Source organism: Nesoenas mayeri (genome assembly GCF_963082525.1).
Source record: "Nesoenas mayeri genome assembly, chromosome: 1".
Lineage (NCBI taxonomy): Eukaryota > Metazoa > Chordata > Aves > Columbiformes > Columbidae > Nesoenas > Nesoenas mayeri.
This window is the reverse complement of record NC_137541.1, coordinates 11004805-11025209: the sequence shown is the minus strand read 5'-3', so window position 1 is coordinate 11025209 and position 20405 is coordinate 11004805. Positions and strand designations below refer to the sequence as shown.

Below are 20405 nucleotides of genomic sequence, written 5' to 3'. Positions count from 1 at the left end.
TAAATAATTCAAACTTAGTTGAGACTCAGGTTGCCCCCATCGATATTTGGGTCTGCATCCCCAGCACCTCCAGCTGCTCCCATGGTGGAGCTCAAACAGGGTTGGCTGCCAAACTAGGTCTCAGTTTCAGCAATGCAGTTTGATCGGTCTAGCAAGATCCTTTCACAGCCAAATAACCTATAAAACTCTCCGTTCTAATCAACAAAACTGCAGCAAATCCAAAAAAGTTAAGGTGTTAGTTGTCTGAAAAATATTCACAACTCTGTTAAGTTCTGGAACTAGCAGAACTGATGTCAGGTACATTTATCTTTTTTATTCCTTTTCTAGAAATCTGACAAATGGCAATACATTTTGCTATTTTTTATTTCTGCCTTGTATCAGATCAAGTTCTGTATAATACAGGTGAGTGATGTGGGTTTTGTTTGCTTCTCTTTTTTGTTTTTGGTTTTAGGTTTTGTTTGTTTGCTTCTTTGTTTTTTAAGGTTAAAATACTCCAAAATGAACAATAAAATAAAAGGCACAGGGAAAATGCAGAGCCTGTGCAATTCACATGGGCCACTTTTATTCAGTGCAAAATGCTGCTTTGAAGCACAGCTAGCTTTACAGGAGAAGAGGTTCTGGAATGGTCCCGTTTCCCAAAGCAGTCATGTTTTCTTTGGGTGTTTTACAGACACAAATTAATCCTAAAATCAAGCATGCTGCTTTCTGTATCATTTCAAAATATCTGCTTGGTTCTTTCACTCTTAGTTCTTAGAAGTTACCAGTATTTGGATCAATCTTCTATCTGTAGAACACTCTTACAAGTTTCAATACATGAATCAAAAATTATACATAACCGCAATTACTAAAGTAAACTAAAGTAAAGGAAAGCCAAGGAAACCTAACTGTGGGTTATGTGCTGGATTTAATTATTCATATGAGTGGTTTTCCATACAGAAAACAAGCAAGCAACCAACCAAACTCCCCAAAATAGAGAAACTAAAAAGTCTCCAAAATTGACACAAGCTTGGGACTCAGTGCTGTATGAGCATATTTTGTCTTCATTTTACTTATTTAAGGTTTAAAATTTCTGTATTGCACTGTTAAAAAAAAAATTAAAAAAAAAATAAAAAATCTGTACTTTTCTGCTTTCTTGTCGAATAAACCACAAATCCATGTTTTCCGGACTTACGGCACCATCTCGTGGCAAACTGGAGTGTTTGCGCGTAAAGGCGAAAACGTATTGTGAAATAAATTAAAAGATATCTCGGTGAGTCCTCTGAACTTTCCAGCTCCAGCTCATTCTGGTCACCAGAATTCCCAATTGCCTGTGGTACATTAATCGGGACTGGGGGAGCAGGTCTATACTATTTGCAGTATTTTACCAAAATAAAAATTGAAACAGAAGCATAAATGTTAATGATTTTTTGAAGAGACTCAAACCAGTTGTACTTTGGAGTGTTGGTGCATCCTCTTACTTGCAATGTGCACAATGTTACAGTGAAACTTCACCATGGAAAGGGATTGACTTTCTTCATCTTTGCTTCCTTAGTCATGCCTTCTCTTCTCCTTTCATGACAGCATGGTGGAGTCACTTCCACATCTAACGGCCAATAACCAGGTACAGGAAAACAGTTCTGAGGTCAGAAAGTGGGCGTTACCACATTAACTGGACGTAATAAATTTTCCTGCATCAGTTATTGCTTTGCTTCATGTTTCAGGCTGGCCAGAGTTGTCAAAACACACCAGACACAACGTTCTAAGGTCCTTTCTGGCAGAAACTAGCCTTTGATCCTATGGATCAATGACAAGATTCTATGAACTTTTATTAAAATCATTTGTGAAATAATGTAATTGCTTGTAGATCTGGGAAAAATATTACAGGTGGAAGAAGAAACAGAAACACAAAGAAACTGATGACATTCTGGTCTCTGATTAATGATTTTTTTGACCTAGAGGTTACTGGCAATGTTCTGTCACATCTTCACAGCCACCAATAGTCTGTTAATATAGTATTATTGCATTTTGAAGCTGTAGAAATAATTAAACCAAACTAAAACTGCAGAGCACCAGGATGAGTGTTCAAATGCTACCATCTGTTTTCATCATGAAACACCAGTTTTCCAAGACAAATGTTGGCTGTTCCATTTTTCTAGTTATTTAACAATGTACATGATCATGTGGACAAGACTACCTTGGTAGAAGAGACAAGATAATATTAGGTTTTTTTTCATTCTTAATTTCTGTCACCTGTAATGCGTCCCATTTGCATCAATAACTTCAATTTTGTGCAAGCTGAATTGAAAGAACATACAGGATAATTTTATTAACATAGGTTAAAAGAGAACTCTTGTTACATGTAGTTATTTAAAAGTGGAGCTTGATGTTTTCTCATCCATGTGTCCAAATACAGATGTAGAAGCACTGACCTGGGATACCTAAGGCTTCTGCCAGCACTCTCGTGTCGACTCTTCAGGCATTTTCCATCATGACTTTATTTCACAATTCAAGAAGAATGGGTGAATTTTCCAATTAAAATGTTAAAATTTTGTTCAGTAACTAGGTCCTTATTAATATTTTCATGTATTAATAACTTACTTGTACAGAAAATTCTAGAACTTAGATTTTAAAATGTTGGTCTGTAATTACTTGCATATTTATAGATGAAAAAATTAATTTATATTTCACAGATATATGTGGGTGATTTATTTCTTTTTTGTTTGTTTGTTTCTATATCTAAACATTTTAAAAGCTGTACCAAGCAGCAAAACCCTATCAGGATGTCTTGTTATCTTTTCAGGTTGTCTGAGATATGAGGAGTACTGCTCACCTGTTGCTTATTCTTTCCAGAGCTGATAAAGCATAAGCAATACTTTTTAGCATACTTATCACACAATAAACTTTCTTTCATAAGTACTCTATTTTTCTCCTATTTTTTTGTAGTCATGGTCCATGTTGGAGGTTGATAGAAACTAGCATAATGAAAAGAAAAAAAAAAATAAAACAAAATTACTTTTAATTCAAAACAAAAATGTTTAGTTAGGCTTATAAGATAATGTTTGAACTTCTAATTGATTCTGAGATTGTTTCTGACTTCTGACAGAAGACAAACTTCTGATCTGGTAAATTGATGTATAAAATTTACTTCTTCACTCAGCAATTCATGATCAAAATGTTATAAAGCATTTCCAGATAGTCATAGTCAAAACTGCACAGCATCTGAGAAGCTCCATTTTCTATCTACCGAATCACACTCATTCAGCAGTATCGATGCTGGGAAACAGGAATATATTCCAATATATAGTTATATCTATATATAGATATATTCCAAGTAGTTCTTTCTATGGAATCAGTTGGGAAAATCAGTAAAGCAGTCTTGAAAAACTTAATCAAGTTAATGATTCAGCAATGGATTTTCATTTATGTCTCTGAGTCTGGTTTGCTAATATTCAAGTAAAGATAAACATGAAATTTCAATTTAAAATGTTTATTAGTACAATTCCTGTAGCTTAAGAATAAGGTGTCTGATTCTGAACTTCACTCATGTTACTTTTGGCATAGATGGAGCATGGGAAAGGTGACAGACGGAGACAAAATTGTGATTAAATTGTAATTCCTCTGGCCCTACTCTGAAAAAGAAATAATGTCTTATTGCACACAACGGCCATTCACTCCGTTATGGCAAACTCCCAAATAAAAGAGCAACCTGTTCTAGCAGAGAATTCCTCAGACCATTCCTTAACAAACTTGCATTCAGGTATCGTGATAAAAACTATTAAAAATGCTTTTTCATTTGACTTGCAGAAGTGTGTATGACTGTGAGAGCATTAGTAATAATTACGATTGTAATGCTGATTTTTAAAAAGCACGTTTTTCCCATGATTTTCTAAAGCTTTGTGCTAGCTAGCCGAAAATGACACCTCATGTGCAAATGCTTCATAAAAAAATAAAATTAATACAATACAATACCATACAATATAATAAAATAAAATAAAATAAAATAAAATAAAATAAAATAAAATAAAATAAAATATCAGTGGCTGTTCATCAGGAATCATGGTTAGTTTTTGCATCATTATTTTCATCTGCACAGCCTGAGACTTCTAAAGGAGACGCCTGCACACCCTGTAAGTCTGAAATTTTGTCACACTGTCACTGCTGAGCAGCCTGGTCTGTTCACAACACCTCAAGCTTGTAAAAATGAATATTATAAGCTACCACAACACCTCAGAAACACATTGAAAAAATTTGTTTATTGATTATTTCTTAGTTATGTTAAGTCCATGCCTCAAAACTTTTGGTCTAAAGAATTTCCTGCTCATTTTAAACTGAAAACATGTTTTGAACTTTCAGAGGTTTACATCCAGTCACAGACTTTGCTGCTTTCTAAAGCCAAGACTTTCTCAATACTAACGTGGCTAAGACAAAATTTGTAAAGACATGTTTCCACATAACATTTTATTCAGGAAAAAATGTAGGTTTACATTTCTGCTTAATTTTTTAGTTAAAAGTAAGCTTTGGACTCATCAGATAGGGTATCTTCTTCCCCTAAAGTCTACTGGAAATTACAGAACTTGCTATGTGTATCCAGCCTAAATACCTGAGGAATAATCCTAGAGGACAATACTGCTTTCTCTGCTGCCATCTGCTGCTTGCTTTAAAATCATCAGCCTTTAAATGTCGAAAATAAAAAAAAATAAATGACGTGAAGCTTAAACTGAGTTTCAGAAATCCTAATAAAAGATGTAAGAATTGCAGCTTACAACTGGTTTTTATTCTAAATATAACATAAAAATCGTTTAACTGTGTTCTAGGTAGTTACATCACTGTTATTTTATTTTATTTTTTTTTTTAATGTGGAAATTGATAGAAGTGTCTGCACAAAGCAGTTTTCCATAAAAGGATCATTAATGTTTCTTTTTAATTTCTCATTGTAGAAGAAGGTCTTGGTTTTTCTTCTATCTTTACCATCTTATATATATATATATATATATATCTCACCATAAAATGTAGTCACAGTGTCTTTATCTTCAATTGGTATATTCTAAACAAAAATGATAGCATATATTTGTGGGGAGTGCTCCAGATTTATGTAGCCCCTGGGTTTTCTTCCTCAGAGAATTTGCTCACTCGTTTATTCCTTATTTTCATATCTTGAGGCTGTTGCCTGGTCAGCATTCTTTATAATCTTTTGAAGTCTGAATCAAGGTTTTCAAGGACTGGATGAAATGTATCTGGTACTGGAAATATATCACAGATCCAAGATTAGCATTAAAAAGTAATATTAAAATTCAAAACACCAGGGAATCTTGGTAATAATTAATGCCTTTTCTATAAATAAAAATAAAATAGCTGTTTAAAATAGTTATTATTGCTGTTCTGGTTAACATAGAATTAAATCAGCAACTTCTGCACAAAACCTGAAGTTTTCACACTCTCACTCACTTTTACTCTCATCTATAAACACATGAAAAAGTATATTCTTCAAAATCTATCCTTGCAACTGTTGAAATAGTTTTAAAAGTGCATACTGTATCTGGTTCCTTGCAAGGGTAGCTGCCTAAGAGTGTGAATACATACAAATAAAGCAAGAATGTTTACTGAGACTTAAGCATATCACTTTTGCAAGCACCTTTCTGGGTTGTTAAACTGAGGAGGAGGTATTTAATGAACGCTTTTTCTCTTAACAAGAAAGATCCCACTTAATTTTTATTAAACTTTAATTAATCTACAATATACATTTTTAAAGTCAGAAATAACTTTTGATTCTAAGAAACCAAATATTATATTACTAAATTTTTAAGAAGATTAATTCCAATGCCACTCTGGATATTGAACAATATTTTGAATGCCATAGCCTCTGCTCTTATGCGAGGTTTAAAATAAGTGGCGCAGCTCACATACCTTGTTCTGGTGGCTGGTGAGAAGACGTGTAATGGGTACTGCTTCCTTAAGTTCATCAAAGCACTTCAGTCACTGTTACTGCTTTTTGTCTTTAATTATCAAACTTGGGTGTCTAGTGAACAGCCTCTGTACATTACACATTGAGTTGAACTCCATGAAGAGTGATTAAGAACAGTTTATTCAAACTTCTGGTGCTGTTAAACCTTAAGCTTTAAAAAGTAGTAATTTAAACAGGAGTGACTGGGAAAGACTGGTTTGGTAAGTTTCTGAAAATTTTTAATTTAGGACGGTAAAGAATCTTCTCAGACTCATATGGATGATTTCTGCTCAGCCCGATCTCCTGGTCTCGTTGAGCTGCTGGAACTCAGGTCAGCACAGGGCAAGATCTATAGTTACTTAATAAAGAAAAACTTGTTTTCCAGACCTTGCCAAGAATCAGGTGGAAAAGAGGAATATGAAGCATGCTCACTCACATTTCAGATGAGTGCCTAGTTGGTTTTGGATGAACGACAACACCAACTCTATCTTTCTCAGTCCACCATAGGTACCTAAGTCCAGAAAAAGTTTTTTACCTTCTATTAAGAAAGATAAAGCGCCTCCCTCCAGCCTGGAGTTTAGTGTCTGAATCTTTGAAATGTATTAAATCTTCTTTGATAGCACAGAGACACAGTGTTAAAAAAAATAAAATAATACTAATAATAGTACTTTAAAAATAATTTTTAAAAAGGATACAATTTTTGATTTTTAGGTTTTAAAATATTTTTTTATATTATAGATCTTCATATTGATTGACACATAGATTGACTGGGCTCTAGGTTTCTCTATTGTATGCTTGTAGACATAAACTGTAAAATAAAGATGAAACTTTTGTGAAACTGGAAAATGGCCTGAATCCACTAGACACTAGTAATTACTGACTAGATTTAATTCCAAGACAAATGTGTCACTGGTACTGTCTTTTTCCTGTCTATAAGCAGAGACGTCAACAGTATAAGCACAGTGTCATATCAGGGGCCCTTAGGGCATGAATACACATCTCATCTGCTGTTCTACTACTCACTGAAGTGATGTAGCCCTTAAAGATGGGCAGAACCTGGCTCAGGCACAGCAAAGACAAGGAACATGTACTTATTGCATGTAAAACACACTGTATAGCATGAAAGCAAAAAGGAGATAATCAGAAGGCAGAAGCAGCAGAGAGAGAGGGGTATCACTCCAGCCCTGTTTCTACAGGTAAGGATGCTGCACCTGGGCAGTGCTGCTGGGTATCTGCTGTCTCCTCTGGGTATCTGCTGATACCTCTAGGTATCTTCACCTCCTCTGGCAGAGAAGGGTTGCACCTTTTTTATTTGGGGTCTGGAGCATCTTTCTTATGAGGAGAGCCTAGAGAGAGCTGAATCTGTTCAGCCTGGAGAAGACTGAGAGGATATCTTATCAATGTTTATAAATTTCTCAAGGATGGGTGTCAAGACTCCTTTCAGTAGTGCCAATGATAGGATGAGGGGCAATGAGCACAAATCGAAGCACAGGAGGTTCAATTGAAACATGAGGAGAAACTTTTTTACTTTGAGGGTGCCAGAGCCCTGGAACAAGCTGTCCAGAGAGGCTGTAGAGTCTCCTTCTCTGGAGACATTCAAACACACCTGGACACATTCCTGTGTGATCTGCTCTGGTGAAGCTGCTTTAGCAGGTGGGTTGCACTCGATGTTCTCCAGAGGTCCCTTCCAACCCCAACCATTCTGTGATTTACCACATTTTGCTGCTGTAACTCAGAAGTCATGTCTGTTGTGTTCTTTTGCTATGTAACTAGGTTAAATATATCAGAATTTTAAGCAGGTGTGTGGGCATGTGTGTGTGTGCATGTTTTTTCCTCCAGCCTCCACACACAGTAAGTTGACTGACAGCTCATTGCTGAATCAGAGCAAATTTGGATGCACCACAACTTAAAAGAAGTCAGGTGGCACCAGCAAAAATGCTGCTGCTTGGTGTTGTTACTTGGTGTTGCTGTAGAAAGAGTATTTTTAAGAGCTTCAGAAAAAAAAACAAACACAAAAACAACAACAACAAAACAAAAACCCAAATTGTGGATTATTTTCAATTGCTGCATTAGCATCCATCAGTGATATTAAACACATGGAACTGAGAGCATCACTTTGAAGATTTCACATCTTAGTGTTCTTTTCCCATATGTTAGTTACTTAAAAAAATTATATGGAACATTTTTTTTATGAAGACTGTTGATTTTTTCTATTTGGAACATGTAAAATGTTTTAGCCATAAAAATTTTTTGAAGGTAACTCAGTGTTGCAAGGAAAAGATTTTCCTACGGGAATCAAACTTCATAAGTTTGCATTGCTACTTCATTAACACTACAATCAAGTGTACTTTCTTGTTTCTCTTGGGTTTTTGCTGACCTATGTACTAACAACTACTTCATGATTTAACTGATGATATTATGTGATTAAACCTTGCTTTGAGAGCTTATTATAGTAATTAATATTGCCCTTTGGAGTTTCTATATGGGCACATTGTTTTGCTGTGCCTTCAAACACTTACTCTTTGTGTTGCTTGTACCAAGATGTAGAAACTAAAGGTTAATAATGATAAACTTAATTTCACCCTCACTCATACTTTTGGGAAGACTTATGACATCAGAACAACAGGATCTTTAAAAACAGATTGAACATCTTAATTAAGCATCATGGTAGGAATGAGAAATGAGCTCTTACACGAAACACATTCTACAATTCTACAAAATATTTTTTTTCTTGGGAATAGTGATTCCAGGACTGTAAGTATTCAATAATTTTAAAATATTTTAAATGTAGTTTAAAAAATAAATTGTTTAAGGAAATTGGCTGTTTATTTGTTGGGTTTTTGTGTGTGTGTGTGTGTTTCTGAGCTTTTAGAGCGTGAGCTGTGCATGTTTTCTGCTTCTTTACTACAGTATGTGATTTGAAAGCACTTTCTGTTGCTTATCAGAGAAGGCCTGGTCTTTCAGTAAAATAACAAAAGAGATTAATTTCACATAGCTTTGGATGTTACCCCAATAGCTCAGATGAATTCATTTTGTGTGAGTAGTATTAAACAAAAACAGTCTGGAGCTCTGGATTCTTTCCTAAAGCAACATTGTACATATCACATAGAATCAGGAACAAAGGATTTTAGACTATACACAGGTTTTATTTTCATTAAACCACATCACTCTTGTATGCTTACCAGGTATTATTGTTACTCCTAAAATTGCAGCTTTCCCTTGGCTTCCAATTTTGTGATAGTAGTTAAGACTTTCAAAGTGGGATTTATTTTACCTGAATTCAAATGCCTACAATGCAGGCCTCTAAGGCTGTATTTCTGTTCCATGCTTGAATACAGAGTTAATCTAAGCTAAAGAGGTGAGGAACCATCGTCACATGCTGGTGAGAGGCAAGGAGTGAACTAGGTGAGGAGTTCCTGCCTGTGTGATATATACACCAAAAGACAAAACTCTCTGTGGAGCAGCAGTGCAGAAACCATCAATATTAACTGAAGAAAGATGACATTAGGTGAACTCTGGTAGGAAAGCCATTGAAAAGTTTGCATGCTTGTATCCCTCTATTTATAATAAAATAATGAAAAGAAGAAAAATAATACTAAATTCTGTTGTGCCCTGAAGTCACACTAAATGAGACTGAGAACAGAATATAGTCCTAACAAACTGAGTATTAGCTTTCAAGTAGTTTATTGTTTGTTTTTTTTTAATTCCATCTTCTGAATGCGTAGGATGAAGCAAGAATGAAGTCCCCCCAGGTCGTAAAAGCTTCTCCACATTCTCAGAGTTAGGGATGAAAATGGGCCCGTTATTACCATTGTCAATTAGAGCAGAGACTAAGAGCGGCTCCAAGCTGTTACCCAAATGTGTTCAGCCCAAATCTGCTTCAAAGTCAGCACGAAAGCTCCAGGCACTTGCTGCCAGCATGGATGCTTACTACTTACTGTTGGAGTTTCCTTTCTGACCTCTTGTCTTTAGACACAAAATCATATTCCAGGTTTTATTAATTCGATTTTCAGAACACAGCATCACAATGAGATTTTCTTTTGTTTCATTTCCTTTTAGAGGGAGGGACTGAATAAGGCAAATCATCTACAAAGAAAAGATGAGAAAGTTGTGATAACCTGAAGACCTTTGAAAAGAGACTTGTAGCGTTCTTGCGCGTCACGTCCTCCACCTGTGAAAGAAAAGGAATAACACTTCCCTACTTTCTGTAGATTGCATATATGAAAAAACTTGCAATTGTTTATAATCATCTTTATTGTTCTCAGTAAATTTTGAAATGTAACTGGCTGAATTGTCCTGTGTTCTCACTAGGACACAGACATTACTTAGCATTATCAGGGCCTGCTTTCCAATGGCCAGTTTCATGAGCATAAAAGAAGTCTAAAAGAATCAGATTTTGATTCCTCTATATTTTGAAATGCCAGTCACGGATAATTGATTTTGAGTTAGCTATGGAAATAGTGATAGGGTAAACCCATCCAATCCCTATTCTATAGCACCTTTATCTCCACATTTTTTTTTTTCTGGAAAGAGTTTCAAATACACCTCGTGGAAAGTATCTTATTCTTTCCTGTTTTATATTTATTGCATTCCTTTCAGCAATTCTTCATAGATAATGATTAGTGAATAATTAATATTTGAAGTAGAACTTTAAATCTTTGTGTATTAATAGTACTTTGTCATTTTCTGATGCTAAGTGGGAAATGTTGGGTCATTACAGCTCTTACTTGTAGGATTAGCAGGGAATGTTTGCTCAAAATCCTCTATGAATCCCTTAAATCCTCAATTTAACATAATTTTTCATGTTTGCATGATGAATTGGCAATTTGAATTACTAGATGCTACTGGGTTTTATTCTTAAGCACATGCAACAAACTCAGAAATTAATTTAATAATTAATTTTAATATTTGCAATGATTAATTAGAAATAAGTTAATCAAAAACTTTCTATGGATATGAGTAGGTAGAATCAGAAACTACATGGTCTTCTTGTAGAAGAATCTGAAAAAAAGAACAATCTTCCAGTGCTATTTTGTCATTGCTTAAATATTGTACCTTCTCTCATAAAAAGAGGACCATAGGGTTTTTAGGCCCTGGACTAGTCCCATTCCACTTTCAACACAAAACTGCAACTCTTCTTTGTCTATTTGACTTTTACATCCCACTTGTAGCTGATTGTCCCACCAACAGTTTGTTGTTTGTTTGTTTGTTTGTTTGTTTTGTATGAAGGCTCCTGAAGCAAGAGAGAAGATGTAGTATTGTGCAACAACTTGAATCTCTGTGCTTTTTTCACACTACAGTCCTACAATGCAGCCTGACCCTATCTTGGTGCACAGGAAAGTGAATTACTTTCAAAAACCAGAAAATTATGGTATATGCTGGCTTTGCTCAAGTACATCTTTCTTCTACTGTGAAGTTTAAATCTATACACAATACTATCCAATCTTATATATGCCAAATAGAAGGATATGATACTTTTGTGACCCAGCGGATATATTCATAATAGTTGACTCTAGTATCTGGTTGGTCTTCTTTATAACAAAGGAACACTGATGAACCATGTTCAACTTGTTGTCCACCAGGACCCTTAAGTCCTCTTCTGCAAAGCTGAGCTTCATTTAACCGGCCTTTTAATCACAGATGCTGGACTTCACGTCTGCCTTTTTGAAATTTATGAGTTTCTCATCAGCCCATTTCTCCTGGTTGCCAAGGTCTCTCTAAATAGCACGATCCCTACCAACCAGTATATTGACCCTAGCCTCAAATTTGCTGGCAGTGCTTTTGTCATAGCTGTGGATGCTGAATTGCTGCTAACAAGAACTTGATTTGACAATGTGTGCTGAAAAGAAGGTTTTATTTTGTGTTTTCATATGTTTAAAATCTTATCTGACACTGTATAATCTAAACATTTCTGATACAGTAAGTGGAATGCTGTAGGATCCATCAGTACAAGATCCTTTAGAAAGGCCGAAGTAGTAGTCACTTTGAAACTGTAATGACAGTAAAACCACCAGTCTGTCCAAACTAGAAGTTATCCTTCTCTGGAGACATTCAAAACCCACCTGGACACCTTCCTGTGTAATCTCATCCAGGTGTTCCTGCTCCAGCAGGGCATTGGACTGGATGATCTTTCAAGGTCCCTTCCAATCCCTGACATTCTGTGATTCTGTGATTCTTTTATCAGACCTTTAGTGTCCAAGTCCTTGACTGCAAAGAGTAATACTATTTTAGCTATGCTGAAACAGATAAATCATCCAGCTATCCCTATGTGCTTAGTTTTTTCCCCAGTCTTAAATGACAGACTGAAATTTGTGGAGCTTGGCACCCTTGTAAAGCATGGATGGAAAAGGTGCACTGTGCTTTTTCTGCATCATCTGTTAGGAAAATCACATAGAAAAAGGAAGGATGAAGGAGTTTTCTATTCCCATGTACAGCAGATAAGAAAATAATGAAGATATTTACTGTGATGTTCTTGCTACAATCTCTAGGAGTTTGACCTCCCTAAGGAAACAGGAGAGTAAAGAATTCACAGAATTTGTGTAGGTTGGACACCATTTTGCAGGTTGACATAGTTGGGGAGCAGTAAATTCTGCTAGACCTCAAGGGCTTAGTGGTCCCTGGGAAGAAAACCCTCATGGAGATCACCCAAAGCACATAAGGATTCATGGTTAGGACAATATGCCTGGAGACCCATGTTACTGGAGACAGTTTTAACAAGTTAAAAGTAAAAGTTCCTATGTTCAGACATGCTTGGGTTATTAGAGTAAGAGAAACCAATGTGTGTTGAGTTGATAAATCTGTAAAATCTATAAGAAGACAGAGCCTGAGAGCAAAGTCCTGGAGGAGTAGTGAAGAGAGGACAGAATAGAGAAGCAGCTGTCCCTCATATGTGACTGCATTGGAAGAGACAGGAGCAACTTAGACCTATTCTGATTTTTCAAGTAATAATAAAAAAAATGTAGTCCGTAGCTATTCAAGCAGTTCTAGCAGCAGTACCTGTGAAATGTAGCTGCGGTGCTGGACGATGCTGGGCAGGGGGAGAGTGCAGCCCCTCAGTTGCAGCAATTTTAAGCCTGTGGCTCTTCTCACGCTGAATTTAGTGACCATTTGGTGTTTGATTTCGGTATGTGAGAATGGAGGGATCCATCCTCAGAGTCAGAGTGCCAGGATGAATCTCTGTGTATATTTTTGGTGGCTTCTGTCGATGACAGGATTAATTTCAGCCTATATTTAAAAAACATTCTTTGAACTGCCAAGTTCTCAGTTTCATATCTTATATCATGTATAGCTGCTAGATTAAAACCCACAATATCACTTCCGGGAAGTATTTAATATATACTCTGCACTTTGCTGAGTGCTTTAACAGAGTAAACACACATTTTTGTTAAGCATTGTTAATTATTTTAAAAAAGGTATATTATTAATTCATTCTCTGTCTGTGTGTGAAAGTATACTAGGATTTTCTTTCTGTAAGTTAGTTTCCAGCAGCTAGATTCAGATAAACCTACAGCTTCCACAGCACCTAATTCCAGGCATCTTCCTGTCCAGAAATTATTTCTCTGCATTTCCGGAGTGCCACCATGCTGGGCAGGAGCTGCCTGACCAAAATAAAAAGGAGGCTGAGAAATGCAGCTAATTGTGGGGTGATGTGTTGGTTGTAGCCACAACTATTTCATCAGAGAGAGGTATCAGAGATACCTAAATGTAAATCTTTGTGATTAAGACAAGTACTGGGAAAACTGGAGTTTTTCTTCTGATGGACATTAAGTAGAAATGAGCCTCTGTCACTGCTCTAGTAAGTAGGCTAACATTAAAAAGAGCACCTCTTTTCTTGAGGTACCCTCAATGACGTTGTCTGTTTCTCAGCATGTTACTTTTTGAGAAAAGGGCATCAAGGGAGAGAAAACATTCCACACTGTGTGCTCTTGATGCCAGACTCAAGCATCAAATTATCTTACTTGAGAAGCATTATTTTTTATTATTTGTATCAAAGAGGGAAACTATGGAAATATAAAAATTTAGGTCTAGATGTGGCTCAGAATTGCAAGCTCTATGCGAAAACGTCATGGATGTTCTACAAGTCAGGTAAAATTCAGTAACATAAAAATCACTGCTGAAAGAAACTGATCTCTAGTTTATAAAAAGGGCTAAAAGACATTGTCCCTGGTAACTTTCTTTCTAGAGGAAAAAAGAGCCAGAAAATCCCTTTAGGGATTTAGCATTTTTCAGACGCTTTCTTATTCTGCTTTTGCCAGGAACTTAAAAGGTACAGAGTGGATACTTGAAAGGGTACATTTAGGCCATGTTTTCAATTCAACTTTTCTTCACAGTGAAGAGACAAAACTCTGTACACTCCTAAACTCTGCTGATGTGTATGTATTTATTTGTTGTCTATACAGGATGCCGGAGATTCATCTGTGCGAAGATATCAACAAGCTGCATGTGGATTCTGGTTCTGACTTGTTTGAAGAAAGATTTTGATGAACTAATAATCTCTTATTTCAAATTGAAATGTGGAACATTAGTGATACCACGGGAGGTGAGCTAATGCTGAAACAGGACAGATGACTATGGGCAGTGTGCACAGTATTACAATAAAACCACTGTGGTCAACAAATAGGAAATTTGAACCAGCAAAATAGATTTTTACGTTAATTAGGGAAAAGAAATCAGATGAAATATTTTAAATATTTATTTGTCAGACTGGGATAACAGCCTTTATACAGCACAATTTGCATAAGTTCTCAAGATACATCCTGTATACAATCACAAAACCATGACATGGATTTATACATAAAGTGAAAACTGAGACAGATTTACAAGCATTTTTATACAATTCTCATACCGCTTTTGTTTCAGTTTTTACAACTTTTAGAACAAGTTTGTATTTTTTTTTTTCCTGATGAATCTGGAAGCAAAATGAAAATTAAAAGAAATTCAAACCAAAAGGAATATCAACGAACCACCACCTATGCATGCAACATTCACTGTGGAAACATTACATTTCTTCAAGGACTAAACTTTTTTTGTGGTTTTGTGGGTTTGGATTTTTTAAAATATTGAGTGTGCTGTACACGTTGTCCGTAGCATGACAGCACACACGCTAGTCAGCCATTGTTGAGCACCTGAGCACATCACTGAACATCTATAAGATACAATCAAATAAGGACACATTCACATGCTTGGATGTCAGATGGAGTTAATAATTCAAATCAAGTTTCTTTTACAAAAATGTATACTTATTTACAGGGTAACAAATTAAGAAAACAGTTTTTGCTCAAATCATCTATTTTGACTTATGGATATCTATATATATATTATAACTTTTGTGTTCATGAATATATTTGCTTATTAATCTTTTCAAAATAATAGAACATATAGAAAACATTAAAATGCTTTTTATGATTTAAAGAGAGAGTATCCGGATTCGCTTATTCCTTCTATTTTCCTTCTAAAGGCAACATGTATTCATAAAGAGCAATGGATCCTACATGCCAGGTGTACTGAAAATTCATAAGGCATGTAGGACTAGGTTTTAAATATTAATATAATGTAGGTGGATACTTACACTGAATTTCCTCTCTGTTTCATTTCCTTTGTAAGTTACACTCACACAAATGCAAATTTTCTCTGTTATTCACATAGGTATGTACATATCTAGATATATACTCAAATAATGGAATCTGGGACATTCAACATCGTAGCAATGAAAATAAAGTACTTAAAAATAGTGTCACTTATGATTTAAATAATAATTTAAAAAAATACTATTATCTTTATGATATCTCCATGAAACTAAATCCTAATTAAATAATCTCTATTGGGCACACACTAGCTTACAATATAGTAGATGTCTTCTTTTTCTTCATCATCATCCTCAAAGTAAGAATCAATATCAGCTGGTTACCAGCTACCATATCCCACAGCCTAACCATGCAAACACCTAGCATCCAGAAAAATAACTCAAATACTTCCTAGGTCTTGATTTAAAGTCAACAGATTGTTTTTTGTTGACTTCAGTTGTTTGGGATTGGGGTTTTGTTTCTTCCACACAGGATCCATGTAATGTAAAAACATGGGTAATAATAAAGAAGCAGCACTCATTGCCCCTGGATACTATCCCTTTAAAGTTTAATGATAAAGAACTAGCTCAACATTCATCATAGAAACTCTCATATCTGTTTTTAACCTGCAAAAAAAAAAAAAAGTGGCTGTTTGCTGCTCATTTTATGCATAATAATAACTATAATAGTGACAATGTTAGAAATCCCTGTCATTTGTAAACACAAACACTGTGCTTTTGCTCATTTATCAACTTGTTTCCACCATACAAGGCCTTGAACAAAGAAGCAGCTTCAGTCTCTATTGACTCAGCAGATTTAGGAATAAAAACAGTTAAAATGCCTCTGCTATTGCCTCTCTGCAATAAGCATCTTCAAAGCAATCATAGAAATGTGTCAACTCATTAATAATCAATCAGAAATGATAAAAACTGTTGCCACATCTGAGCACTTTTGGCCAGATAAAAGAAACAAAAATTAATGAGAAAACAGTGAAAAAAATATACTGAGATATATACAAAAAAGTAAAAAAATACTAGTAGTCCTTGTCTGAATATTTTTTAAAAAACATTGTCACAAGAGAGTTTTTCCTGACTTCATTCACAAAACAAGAAAACGTAAAAAGAAAACAAAAATGCATTCAAACATGAATCTGTGTTGCATAGAGTGATTCCAGTACAACCTAGAAATTTGGTCAAAAAAAGGAACTTGGCACACTTTGGAAGCATCCTCTGACCTCTGCATGATCCTGCCTTGGAAAAGAGAGAGCACGTGGGCCCAGGTCTCTCACTAGCCCATTCTTGGTGACACCAAAGGAGCCCTGTCCTTGCTGCAGCTGGCCAAGGCAGCGCTGCCTTCCCGACAAACTCTACTCTTGGAATTTCATGATGGGAGTTTGCAACTTACATTTCAACATGCAGAAACATTTCATGTGCTGTTCAGAGAATCAAAGATGCTTGAATTAAACCAGTTGCCAACAGCTGATATACCCTGCAAAGGTAGCTGTTCCATACAGCCGTAGCTATACCACTCAACACAACTATTTTATAAAAATATTGGCCACATTTGTATGTGTGTGAGAGCAAAACACCCTTGTCCGCTTTTGCAATTAAAAGTGATGATTACATGCTTCCCTGTAAAGCAGCCGGATAGTGCTTGCTCCTGCTGGAAATCTCCATAGCAACTACCAGCATGAATTGCTGTCTTTATAATAAATCTTAGCAAGAACAAAATTACCAGCAGTTTGCACAAAATTGCACACCTCATGGCTTGCACTTCACACAGTAATTGAAACGGGACTTTTTGTTTGTTTGTTTTTGTTTTGCTTTTTTTTTTTTTTTCAAAAAAAAGAACACACACTGTAGCCATCAGGAATGCAAAATAACCCACCAAAAGAGCAACACATACGTCAAATATATCCACACAGGATTTTTTGGTTCAATCGGGGATTTTTTTCCTTGAATTATTTATCTTCTTATAAAAACATATACAACATCAAAACATATAGGATGTTTACACTAACTCCAGAGGACTGCTTTGAAAACATATGAGAGGTAGGGCATACATATACTGGTGAAAGCATAAAATTCAACATTAAAGCACACATCCTACTTACACTGTCAGTGATGTTGTGTTTTTAAGATAGCTAATAAGATTTTGGTAAGATTGCTCTGCTTGTAAGTGAAGCAGGCTACCAGCAGGTTATTGACAACGGGAGTTGCCTTGGTGTGCATAGCATTAATTTCTTCTGTATGTTTCTTCTCATATTCTTTTACTACACTGTTATTTTAAGCTGACAAAGGTAATTGAAATCTGTATGTGGGCAGTGTCATCAGATTAATTGATGAAGTTTTTTCATGGTTAGTCCAGCTTCTGAATAAGCTGGGCCTTATTTTTCCTTTTTTAAAAGCATATATAATTTTCCAGAATATTCTCAGTTGGTCTTGCACAACCTATTGAAGAGTACTACGTATATTCAGAAAGTATAAGAAGAAATAAATTAAAGAATTTGTGAAAAGTCCTTATCAGGCAAGAAAATTAAATGTCTGAAGTGCAAAAGTTTGGTCATTTTCTTTTTAAATATGCAGAGGTTATGAGGTAATACTTCAAGGGAAACTACTTTTTAATGAAGCTTATTAAACAACTTCTGAGTAACAGTAACAGGGGCATTAGTACCCTATTTATTCATTTGGTGGTGTCTCTTTTATTTTATTTTATTTTTTTTGTAAGAAACTTCTATATTTTTAGGAATAGGAGAAAAAGCTCTCCCTTCTTCAAAAATGGCTTGATGGAAAATACAACTAACCTAAACCATCTCAGACAGAAGTTTCTCCTCAAAGTGAGCTGACTCCTCTGTTTCAAGTCCCTGAAAGTGGAACTTTAAGCATGGAAGTACTGACACAGTCTTAAATGTTGCAAGTTACCTTCCTATTATATTCTTTCCTGACTGAGGAGCCATGCTGTTGGGTGAATTATACTCAGACATTCACCTGAGAGAGCAAAGGGATATTCTTAATTGTCTATAGTGGAACAGCATTCAGGCAGTAACTGCCCTGCAATCCCTTCCCCTTAGATTTCAAGTGTTAGCATGGTGGGTCTACTGCTCCGAAGTGCACGCAATGTAGCCTAGAATTTATTGTCTCTGTACAGTTTCAGAATAAGACTGCCTGCTGAAAAATGGAAGGACTAGTCGAAATGATCGTATTAGTCCCAGTGCTTAAGTCTCTTAAATTCCAAACTTTTTTTTAATACTGCTGATTCAAAGGGTAGTGTGAAGTACAGTGTCACTGACATTGAAACAGCATGTTTTCTTCCTGATGTAGTGCAGTTTACATCCTGTCCTTTGTCTTTAAAACCACATCCCAAATTATAGACCATTGATATACTTTTATCCATTACATTCTAGGACAGTGGTTTATATTAATAGTTAACACACAGAAATAAATCAAACAAATAGATCTGATTCTCCACAGCATAGTTTCTGAAGGAAAATAAAAGAAGAAAAAAGTAATATAAAATAACATTACCACTCTTGCAAACACCTTGCAGTTTGTGTCAAGTGGCATAATCTCACTCCAGCAAATTATCAGAGATCCTAAGGTGCAGAGGAACAAATTTTGCACTCCTGATAAGTGAGATTTGGAAAGTCAGTCACCTTAGGTGCTTTTGCATAAAATGATCTCCTTCTTGTTGCACAGAAAACCAGACTGCTCTTTCCATCACACTAGCTCCAGCTGCAGCCAAATTCTGCATTAACACCTGCCTTCCAGCCTTCATTACTTCCTTCACAGTTACTCTCTTCACAAAGAGTCCAACAATACAGAGCTCTCGCATCAGTCTTCATTTCAAACAGCTTCACTTGAATTTCTGGGCCCAGGTTTTCTTTTACTTTGCTGTCTTTTGCAGCAAAACAAGTGTAATAGCCCTCATTTAAGTGTGCTATGTAGCCCAGAGACTGCTCTTTTCTACTTTGTAATCTGAAAGACTAGCTAAACACAATGATATCAAACTATACTCTTGGAGTGATGCTGTTTATAGCAGACTCTGCAGGTTTTGTGCCCTAAGCAGACAGCTCTGCTCAGTGTGTCTGTGTGGAGCTGACCAACAGTTTGTGCCAGTTTACTATTCTTTTCCTTAGATCCACTTTGTCAAGCCAGATATAAGCTTCCCCAATCAGTGTCTTTTTCATAAACTTCCCTCCATTGGAGACAAGAAGAATCTGGGAAAATATAATAATAATAATAATAAACATCATTATCATCAATGTGCATATAAATATACTGCATTTGTTAGCAAACATGAAAGATTCAGAAATGTTGAACTCTGATACAGTCCATGCAGCAAAGAAACAGTGACCACTACACTCTATATAGAGTCACCTTCCCAATAAAGCCCTGTAAATATTGGACCTTCCTCTTCTTTTATTATCATGGGATGTAGCAACAAGAAGATTATAATCTTGAACTTCAGCAAGCAATTTGTTCACCTCCTGGTTACCAAAGACAAACACGGGGTCAAATTTTAAGTTACAGACTAAAGCTTTATGCAGTAAGTCAGAGGGCACCCTGCATACAGGTTGTAACTCGAGAGCAGAATAGTGTGTGAGAAAGTGAAGTTCTCATTTCTGATCTCAGTAAGTGGTAGTCTAACCTAAAATGTAGCATTGGTCTGGAACGTCACTCCTGCTATACCTCTGTTGAGAACCACAGTATTTTGTCTGGTTTTATGGCTCTTGCTTATCCAGCCGTGGAGAGTGGGAAGGGCAAGGAACTATTGCGGCACCTATGTAAGCTGTGCGGGCTGCATGTTCAAGACTCTCCCTGACACATCATACAGGCACGTTTTCCAGATAAGCAGACTCATGCCATGCAAGCAATAGCCTTCTCTGGAGGACTTGATTAATTCTCTGGATGTATAGGTTCATT

The 20405-nt window shown here is 35.9% G+C and overlaps 1 protein-coding gene across 1 annotated transcript in view; it reads right to left on the bottom strand.

Moving 5' to 3' along the window:
• Positions 1 to 19558: 19558 nt before the first annotated feature.
• The window catches only part of PCLO (piccolo presynaptic cytomatrix protein), a gene marked incomplete at both ends in the record, with an annotated part of 348709 nt that continues 347862 nt past the window's right edge, over positions 19559 to 20405 (bottom strand). The window contains one exon of the mRNA XM_080342973.1: positions 19559 to 19699. Coding sequence (XP_080199099.1) covers positions 19559 to 19699 — 141 coding nt within the window. The remainder of the gene's footprint in view (positions 19700 to 20405) is intronic.